Below are 11307 nucleotides of genomic sequence, written 5' to 3' on the forward strand. Positions count from 1 at the left end.
TCGTGATATCGCTTTTACCCTCTTAGAATAAAAGTAACAGATAAACTTTGACTTATATGCATTTACTTATCGACTAACCAACTATACACAACAATGTGTTTTATGACATCAATTTACTGATGCGGTTTCGCATTATCAATGTACAACCAATTAGTAAATAATAAACCATATATCTAGGTTTTAAGACCATATGATATTATCGTCTTGCGATCACTCAAAGTGATTCCAGCAAGTGCGGGTTTATTCCAATGCTCAAAACTTGTTCATAATCACTCATGAACGTTGCAGCAACCCTTTGCTATGTCTAATACCATTTAGACAATCTACACACCAATTCATGACAATCTTCATTCATACCTACTTCCAACATATGAACGATTGTGGACTGTTTGAATAATTCGATTATTCTTAATAAACTTAATTATTCTGGAAGTCAAAACATGCAAAGTGAAACAATAGCTAAACAATTAACATAAGACAGTAACAATACTTATAAATAATACTCCTTTATTTAATCATCAGATGTCAATTACATTTATCTATTACACGTTTCTAATACTCTCTAATCTAAACTAATATCATCCTTCAGCCCAATACTCCTAGCATGCTGCAAGTGCTTAACCCTGCTCAGTCCCTTCGTAAGCGGATCTGCTGGGTTATCTTCTGATGATATCCTCTTAACCACGAGGTGTCCTTCTTCTACTCGATGCCTAATAAAGTGATATTTTCTGTCGATATGCCGAGATCTACCATGATCCCTCGGTTCCTTGGTCATGGCAACCGCTCCTTCATTATCACATAAAATTTCCATGGGCTCCTTTATGGCAGACACAACTCCAAGGTCGCCAATGAAGTTCTTCAACCATATTGCCTCCTTTGACGCTTCGCTCGCTGCAATGTACTCTGATTCACACGTTGAATCAGCTACAGTTTTCTGTTTGGAACTTTTCCACGTTACTGCACCTCCATTAAGGGTAAAGACCCATCCCGAATGCGAACGGTAGTTGTCCCTGTCGGTCTGGAAACTGGCGTCACTATACCCTCGCACCTCCAATTCGTCACTCCCTCCAAGGACTAGAAACCATTCCTTGGTCCTCCGAAGGTACTTAAGGATGTTCTTGACCGCAATCCAATGCGCTCTACCAGGATTCCCTTGATATCTACTGACCATGCTCAAAGTGAAGGCCACATCAGGTCGAGTACAAGTCATAGCATACATGATCGAGCCAACTGCGGAAGTGTAAGGTACTCGGCTCATCTCAGCTATCTCGACTTCGGTACTTGGACTTTGAGTCTTACTCAACTTGGTATTACTCTGTATCAGTAGTTCTCCCTTCTTCGAGTTTTCCATACTAAAACGTTTTAGTAACTTATCTAAGTAAGTATTCTGACTAAGTCCTATTAGTCTCTTACTTCTTTCTCTCACTATCCTTATTCCCAAAATATAGGAAGCCTCTCCGAGGTCCTTCATAGCGAAACACTTCCCGATCCAGGACTTGACCTCCTGTAGAGTCGGGATGTCGTTACCTATGAGCAGTATGTCATCGACATAAAAAACGAGAAAGCTAACTATGCTCCCACTGGCTTTGACATATACACATGATTCATCTTCGCTTCGTACAAATCCAAACTCCTTGACTTTCTCATCAAAGCAAAGATTCCATCTGCGAGACGCCTGCTTAAGTCCATAAATGGACTTCTCAAGCTTGCATACTCTATTTGGATGCTTCGGATCGACAAAACCCTCTGGCTGAGCCATGTAAACATCCTCAGCCAACTTCCCATTAAGGAAAGCGGTCTTGACATCCATTTTCCATATCTCATAATCATGAAATACGACAATAGCTAGCATCACTCTAATAGACTTTATCTTCGCAACTGGTGAGAAGTTCTCATCATAGTCAACTCCGGGAGTTTGAGTAAAGCCCTTCGCAACCAATCGCGCCTTGTACGTGTGCACATTCCCATCCATGTTGGTCTTCTTCTTGAAGATCCATTTGCACCCAACCGTCTTACGTCTGGGCACATTGTCAACCAAATTCCAAACTTGGTTGTCATACATGGACTGAATCTCGATGTCCATTGCCTCTTTCCATTTTGCAGACTCCGGGCCTGCCATGGCTTCCTTATAGCAATTAGGTTCATCTAGATTTATTAGTGTACTATCACTAATATATGTGTCCCCTTCGGTAGTAATATGAAAACCATATAACTGGGGTTGAACTCTAACTCTTTCGGAACGTCTAAGAGGTAATGACTCGTCAATCGGTTCAACCGGAGTTTCCTCCTCGGGTTGAGTGCCAGCGGTAGAGGTTCCTTCATCGCTCGACTCTTGAATCTCTTCAAGATCTATTTGCCTCCCACTGTCTCCTTGGTTTATGAGTTCTCACTCTCGGAAAACCCATCTCCTCGCAACGAAGACCACATTGTCACTCAGCCTATAGAAGAGATATCCAAAGGATTTATGCGGGTAGCCGATGAAAATACATCGCTCACTACGAGGTTCGAGCTTGTCATGGGTTTCTCTTCTTACAAAAACTTCATAACCCCAAACCTTGATATGTGCCAACGAGGGAGCTTTCCTTGTCCACATCTCGTGAGGTGTTTTGGCAACCTTCTTTGTAGGGACTCGGTTAAGGATATGGGCGGCAGTCTCTAAGGCATACCCCCAAAATGAGATAGGTAGTGAAGCACGACTCATCATAGAACGAACCATGTCCAACAAGGTTCGATTGCGCCTTTCTGCCACACCATTTAACTGCGGTGTCCTAGGTGGCGTCAATTGTGAAACTATTCTGCATTCCTTGAGATAGTCGTGGAATTCAAGACTTAGGTACTCTCCTCCTCGATCGGATCGAAGCATCTTGATTTTCCTGCCCAATTGATTCTCCACTTCATTCTTGAACTCTTTGAACTTTTCAAATGTTTTAGACTTGTGCTTGATTAACTAAATATACCCATATCTACTATAATCATCGGTGAAAGTCACGTAGAAGCGGTTTCCATCCTTTATGGTGGATCTAAAGGGTCCACATACATCGGTATGTATGAGATCCAATAAACCCTCACCCCTCTCACAAGTTCCAGTGAAGGGTGACTTGGTCATCATTCCAAGTAAACAAGATTCGCACGTTTCATCTTCCCTAAGGTCGAATGACTCCAACACTCCATCCTTTTGGAGTTGGGCTATGCGCTTCTTGTTGACATGTCCAAGACAACAATGCCACAAAGATGCTTTATCCATACTATTGTAAGAATCTATACACAACACATCATTTCCTAGGTTATCTACAACCATAACAGTTTCATAAATTCCATTACAAGGCATAGCTTCAAAGTATAAAACACCATTTAGATAAGCATAAATAGAACCATTCATATTATTAAACGAATATCTAAATCCTTGTATAAACAAACCATGAAATGAAATGATGTTTCTTGCCATTTCTGGCGAGTAGCAACAATTATTTAAATCTAGACCTAATCCATTACTTAGCACTAAAGAATACACTCTAATCTTGGTGAAAGGCGACGATCTTCTGTTTCCCATGATTAGATTTATTCTTCCTTGCTCCACATCTCTATCTCTTCTTAGTCCCTGCAAGTCAGAACAAATGTGGTAACCACATCCTGTGTCAAGAACCCAAGAAATAGTGTGAGATGAATTACTAGATTTAATTGTGTATATACCTGCAAAAGATGGCTTGATCTTTCCATCCTTGATGGCTTGCAGATATTCGGGGCAACTTCTCTTCCAATGCCCTATCTTGTGGCAATGATGGCACTCTGCCTCCTTCGAGTTAGGGTTGGGCTTAGCGGGATCAACTTTGGTCCCACTAGAAGAGGAACCATCTTGGGACTTTCCTTTGCGGTGGCTCTTTGAAAGAGCCTTCCTCTTCTTGCCCCTTCCCTGCCCTATAGCCAAAACAGGAGCAGCGGTTGGTGCGGGAGTTGGTGCAACAGACTTGTCTTTAAGGTTGCTCTCAGCAGTCCTTAGGAGTCGTTGGAGTTTGCTTAGGGTGACCTCTTCCTTGTTCATGTGATAGGTCATCCTAAATTGGTTGTAGCATGAAGTCAAGGAATGAAGAACAATGTCGATGGCCAAATCCTTCCCAAAGTTAACATTTAACTTGCGAAGACAATCAACATATCGTTGCATCTTTTGCAAGTGCACAGTCAATGATTCTCTATTTCCCATCTTAGCGGTGATCATGTTAGTGATGATCTCGTAGAGCTCTTGCCTCGCGCTTTGGTGGTACCTCTCCATCAAGTCTTGATGCATTTCATACGGATACATGTCCTCATAGGACTTTTGGAATTCTTGGTTCATAGTGGCTATCATGATGCAATGTACTTTCGTTGCATCACGTTCGTGTGTCTCAAAGACAGCCATCTCTTCGGGAGTAGCGATTTCCGGGTTGACCTTCTCGAGCTTTTCGTCGAGGACATACTCTTTGTCCTCGTAGCATGCAATGGTGCGAATGTATCTTATTCATTCGCTAAAGTTGGTACCATCGAAGGTCACCTTTTGGCAAAGACTCATTAAGGTGAATGAGTTGGCAACAGCGTTGTTTGCGTTCAACATCTACAAATAGAAAGGACAAAGTTTGATTAGAATTTTGGATCCCTAATTAAACACCCAAAATGAAAAATTAGGGCTAGGACCCAACAACATTATTTACATATTAGAAAAGGGATGCCGTAATCCAATCATGCAAATAATTTGGAGGTAAGTGAATGACGATTCACTAATTCTTCACCACGAAAACATAACCTTAAGTTTTATTGAGAATTACTAGATTTTAGAGATTCATTGAACTCTTCAATGGCATGTTTAAATCTCGATATGCCCCTCTAGTTTGTGACTGGGATACCGAGGATCACAAAGCGGGTGTGAATTACCATGCAAATCCACATGGTGCCTTCATTGTTACAATCATCTATTCGATGTGCCGGTAAACCACACACGCGTCCATCGAACTATGATAAACAATGGATCACCCTTTGCCACCTTTGCTTAGAACCAATTAGTGTGCCGGTAAACCACACACACTCCACCAACTTCTTAGTAAGGGTGCAAAGTGCAATTTCATGGAATTGCATCAATTCATTTTTCCTAAAGTAACTAAGATTGAGAATTTTATAAAATAGTTTAGTTACTTTTATAGGTTCATTATACTTATTAATGAGGAGAGAGAGTTGCCCTATCCTACCCGTTCGGCTAACGACCCTCCACCGGTCAAGCAAGCGGTGAGTGTGAGTGTACATCCATTAAGCGCCATTTTATAGGCAGCAACTTTATACCCACCTTATAGACCGACTTCTTGAATGAGGCCTACTAACGGTAAGACTAGCATTTTAATTTTACTTATATATTTATTAAGCTTTTAATAATATAATAGTATAGGGTTGAATTTTAAACTTGTAAAAATCTAGGGGTTGAAATTTAAATTCTTCTAAATTAAACTATTAATCACAAAATTCAAATTTCAAAACTTCGGGATAGAAATTGAACTTTTCAAACAATAGGGATCAAATAACAAATAATTCAAATTAAACAATTAATTTCACAATTATCTATATTTGACCTAATCCAATTTTAGTCATTAGATAATTACCAAATAATCTTAAATAGTCCAATATTTATCATATAAATAATCAATATTTAAAAGATTTGAAATTATCTTTATTTATGTCAAGGATAATCATTAAATGAAGTTAAAATTCAGATTTTTACATAATAAAACGATTTTGGTATCAATCCAAGACAAAACAACAACAAAATCCCGAATTATCCTCTGTCTGACGCTCGAACTCGCCGAGTCAAGCTTTGGGACTCGCCGAGTAGGGCCAACTCGTCGAGTCCAAAAACTGACTCGCCGAGTTGGGTCGACAGAGGGCAAGAAAAACGATTTTCAGCAAGTAAAATAGTTAAGCATCATAATCAATTGAAACCAATCATGGCTCTGATACCACTGATGGGTTTTGGACATAAGAACATTACCTATGTGCACATACAACCCTATAGCTTGGATCTAGGTTTCACTAATTGAACATGCAACATATCCAAGACTTTCATGGCTAGATCTAATGTATACTAACAATTGAAACATATGAAAACAGATCTAGAATGATACCTTGAGTTACTTGCTTGAAAACCTTCTTCTTCTTGGAGCTTAGAGTCACAAATGTCACTCCTCTAATGGCTTACAAACACCAACTAGCAAGAAGATGATTTGAGAGAGATGAGGAAGAGGGAAATCGGCTCTAGGGTTTCTCCAAACACAAGGTTGGCCGATTTCCTTAACCCTATGGTTCTATTTATACTGTAAGCTCCTAGGGTTTCACCCTTAAACCCTAATTGGATAACTTAGCCTCAAAGCAATCCAAATCCCTTCCTAGATAAGGCCTTGGACGATTTCTAGGTGATCCATATCCCTAAAATCGTCCAACCCTATATCCATAAGGATTATCAGCTCAAAATACAACTTTCATACATTTAACAGTTTATACCCCTTTATTCAATTAATCTCTTTAAGTCACCAAATTAATTCCTTATTAATTTATGACTTATATTAATCAAATAATATAATTATTCTTTTAATATATTATTCTTATAATATATTAATAATAATATCTCTTCTCTCTAAATCACTCTGTCAAGTTGCTATGGTGAAGGCAACCTAAAAGGACCATGCACAACCGGGTCAAGTACTTACCAAATATAGTTACATCCTTAGACACTAATCCAACAGTTAGATGGATAAAGTTTCCAACTTTATCCATAACAAGGTCACAAACTTTCAAGGTCTAAACTTTATGCACTAAAGTGACCAAAAGTTCATAACATCCAAAACTAGCTAAATCTAATAAATGCATCATCAAGATTCAAGTTTTATACCTCTAAAAGAAAGATTAAGGTGAACAAGGTCTGGATCTACAAACTTCAATGCAACAAACGCTTCTTCAACGAGTTCATTCTTCTCCAAAGTACACCACGAACACTCCAAAGCACTTAAAAACACCTTGTTTTTGCTCACAAGGCTCAAACTTGGGTTAGGGTTTCAAAAAAGGGTGTTAAAGAGGTGGAGGGTCGGAATGGAAAGGATTTGGGGGAGTTAAGGAGCTTAAATAGTGTTCAAAACACAAAAATAGGATATGAGCACTGATCACGTACGCCCATCGTACTCCTCGTACGCCCAACGTATGCGACTAACCCAAAAATCGTCTAACTTCAAATGATTGTAACCTCTTTGTTCCAACTCCGTTTTTGACGTTCTTTATATCCACGGAAAGGTGTTGAAGAGCTCTACAATATTATCTAAATATCTTGGAATAAAAACTTCTCAAACAATAATCCATATTTCATGCAAAAAACCGGCCTATGACTTTTCCCATTCTAACCTTCGGCCTAAAACATAATTCAAGGGTTAAATCTCTTAACTAACATTACCTCCTTCTACAAGGACTAAACTTTGCCTACTTAAAGCCCAAAGACTTACACAATCGACTTCCGGCCTATGGCTAAAAAAATTGGAAGCAGGATGTTACATAATGTTGATAGATGTTTTCATAACATTTGCCACCCATCCACTATATGAAATGATTTTCAGCCCATCTATTTTTTTTAAATACTTAGTTAAATGACATTTTCTATCCCTTTAATTTTTAAAATCTCACTTTGACCTCCCTCTACTTTGAACTTTATAAAATATCACTTTTATCACCTCCATTTTGTATGTTTATCCCCGTAATATACATAATTTGATTTTCCTTAATAATATTCATTTGTTAACTTAAAACTATTTTTTTTACATGATTATTTTTATGTATGTGTCAATATAAATTTGAGTGACAACATTGCGACATAAATTTAGATCTTTCGTTGGTTATTTTTTTTAAATAATTACATATTTTTTATGTATGCGTCGGTATTAATTCGAGTTTGTCTACGTTTCGATGTAATTTTTTTTTATGTTTCCTTATTTTTTTGTACGATTCTTACGTATGAGTTGGATAAGATATAAATGTTTTAGATTATTTGAACTTCTATTTGTTAATTTAAAAAAGATGTCCTACTTACTTATTTTTATGTATGTGTCTGTATAAATTTCTTTACATTTTCATGATTATTTTTATGTATGTTTCCTACATATTAACTTGGTCACATATAATACGTTTTCATTCGATGATATATATTAGAGTTAGTTAGTGACACTGCAATTGTATATTTATCTACCAATAAATGCAAAAGTATCAAAATTTTATCAATTCAATCGTAAAAATTCAAATTACAAAATGGATTGGCGTCGCCGCAACAGAAAAATCTGAACTCCATTAAATTTCGAACATAAACTATGCATATCAAAATCTAGAGCTTTAAACGATCTGTTCGTGAATTGTCCGGCGGAAAGTTCATTTATTAATAATGAACGAATACGAACAAAAATTCTCGTTCGTTTAGTTAAATGAACGAAAATGAACAATAGTCATGTTCGTTCAATTATGTTCGTAAACATTAGTTTATGTTATCCGTTTACGTTCTTTTATATTCGTTCATTTGAGTTTATTTTATGTTCGTATATGTTCGATTTTATTTGATTATATTATTATATTTGTTTATGTACATATATGTTCAATTATATATGTTTATCTTCTTTTGTTAGCATGTTGACGATATAAATGAAGGAACATGAACATTATAATTTATTAAACGAACAAACATGAATAATACGATTCGTTCGTTTATCCGTTCGTTTGTTAGGTAACTTAAACGAATGAGCATGAACAACCATCGTTCGTATTTTTTCAGTTCTTTTACAACCCTATGAAAATCTATAATATAAACAAAATCATACGGATACATTTAATGAGAACACAAAACTTATACCAAGCCATCCAAAATATTAACTCCAAGGATCAATTTACTCTAAATTATTTTCATGCAATAGACTCTTATAAAACATGATAAAACAAGAATCTATTATTTACTTCTGATTCTTTGATGCATAATTGGATATGAACCACAACGGACCTCTATTTATGGGGTATAAAAATATGCATTGAATGGCAAGATGAAACACCCAACTGGATATGAAACACCCAATTTGCTTCTTATCTCTATACCAAGTATCTTGTTAATTCTTTACTTAGTGTAGCCTCAACCGAGTGATACACGCGTCCAAACAAAAGGATAATTGTTGTTTAAAGGTTATGTTTCAAACAAAAGGAAAACCGAAATAACTCAAAAGGTTCTTGGTGAGGAATAACGATATAAATTTCAATCTGCTGGGATTTTTAAAAACTTAAATTCCATGCCTCGTAATTTTATATTGTAATTCCATTGATTTGTTGAGTTAAATATACTTTTTTTTCAGAAAATCTTTAAAAGATGGGATTTCTTCATAAATTCCTATGTAATTATTGTTTGAGAATGGCGATTATAGGGCAGTCTCGATGGCGGCGCGTGACCCCCGTCCTTTTAAATCTCGATTCCCTCTTTTGTGATAGCAACCCTCCAAAAGCTATTAAATAAAATCATATAATAATTTTTTATAAAACTTTTCTTTCTGCGTATATTCTTCTTCATCATCTTCTTCTTCTTTTTTCTTCTGCCAAATTTCTAAGAAAAAAAGATCTTCAATAACAATCATTCAGTCCCCAAAACGCAAAACCCCCCTTTTCTCTTCTTCAATCTTCTCCTGTTCTTGGAGGGGCGGAAACTTCAATCAATCATGAAGCCCTCCACCCCCGCCGCCGTTAACAGGATTAATAATCGCCCTCGCCGCCGTCCTGACCTAACCCTACCGTTACCCCAACGAGAACCCCAAATAGCTGTCCCACTACCTCTCCCACCCTCCTCCGCCACCACTACCTCCTCTCAACTACTCCCTCCGGCTCAACAACAACAGCAACAACCCATCAACTTCTCTGAACTCGACCGTATGAATAGAATCGGCAGCGGCAGCGGTGGAACCGTTTACAAAGTTCTCCACCGTCCAACCAACCGCCTCTTTGCTCTCAAAGTAATCTACGGAAACCACGAAGATGAAGTTCGCCGTCAGATCTGTCGAGAAATCGAGATCTTACGAGACGTCGATAACCTCAACGTCGTCAAGTGTCACGATATGTTTGATCACGCCGGCGAGATTCAGGTTCTTCTTGAGTACATGGACTGCGGGTCGCTTGAAGGTACACACATCTCCCACGAACCCTCTTTGGCCGATCTCACCCGTCAGATCCTCTCCGGTCTCTATTACCTCCACCGGCGTAAGATTGTTCATCGTGATATTAAACCCTCCAATCTGTTAATAAATTCGAAGAAACAAGTTAAGATTGCCGATTTCGGGGTATCTAGAATCCTAGCACAAACCATGGATCCTTGCAATTCATCCGTCGGTACCATTGCTTACATGAGTCCCGAGAGAATAAACACGGATCTGAATCACGGAAAATACGATGGATACGCCGGAGATATCTGGAGCTTAGGCGTTAGCATTTTGGAATTCTATTTAGGGCGTTTTCCGTTTCCGGTGGGAAGACAAGGCGATTGGGCTAGCCTCATGTGTGCTATTTGCATGTCACAGCCACCGGAAGCCCCGCCCACGGCATCTCGTGAGTTCCGTGAATTTGTGGCGTGCTGTTTACAGAGGGACCCGGCGAGGAGGTGGACGGCGGCGCAGCTGTTGCGTCACCCTTTTGTTACCGGCTTAGCCGGTAACCATAGCATCGCGAATCAGGTGCATCCAACTCATCAACTACTTCCTCCCCCACCACGTCCACATTTTTCATCATCGTCTTGATCTTCATTCCATAATACTTTTCACGCCTTTGATTTACAACTGTGTAAGATGATGATGATGATGATTAAAAAATTTGATTTTTAGAGCAATGTTTTGTGTTACTATTTGATCGATCAATCAAATCAAATCAATCTTGGGGTTGATAAATTAAGATTCTCCGAAATCCATTGGTTTCTCCAATTTAAAGAAGGATTGATTGGACAAACGAAACTAAAATCATCTTTCTTTACAATTATTGTTGGGACTTTTAAGGCATTCGATCATCTATTAATATTGTTGCAATCATTTTTATATGCATGATTTCCCCAGAAAAGAATGAATTCGTTTTGATTTTTAGTGGCAAATGACTTTTTATTGCGAATTTAATCCCAGAAAAGATAAATGCATTGTAGTGTCAATCATTACAAAAGAAGGTAAAAAGGTACATTGCAAATTAAGTGGGTTACGACTTTTAAATCTGCAAATATTATACAGATTTCGGGCGTGACAGTGAATTCTTGGATTG

The 11307-nt window shown here is 38.0% G+C and overlaps 1 protein-coding gene across 1 annotated transcript; it reads left to right on the plus strand.

The window, feature by feature from the left end:
• The first annotated feature begins 9535 nt into the window (after positions 1-9535).
• LOC111915310 (mitogen-activated protein kinase kinase 5) lies at positions 9536-10965 on the plus strand. Its single transcript, XM_023910977.3, has one exon. The coding sequence runs from the start codon at positions 9735-9737 to the stop codon at positions 10800-10802; it is 1068 nt and encodes a 355-aa protein (XP_023766745.1). The 5' UTR covers positions 9536-9734; the 3' UTR covers positions 10803-10965.
• The last annotated feature ends 342 nt before the right edge of the window (positions 10966-11307 follow it).

Source organism: Lactuca sativa, chromosome 4 (assembly GCF_002870075.4).
Source record: "Lactuca sativa cultivar Salinas chromosome 4, Lsat_Salinas_v11, whole genome shotgun sequence".
NCBI lineage: Eukaryota > Viridiplantae > Streptophyta > Magnoliopsida > Asterales > Asteraceae > Lactuca > Lactuca sativa.

Bases quoted from the DNA above. Each gene is read 5' to 3' on its own strand.
- LOC111915310 (XM_023910977.3), top strand. From the start codon at position 9,735: ATGAAGCCCTCCACCCCCGCCGCCGTTAACAGGATTAATAATCGCCCT.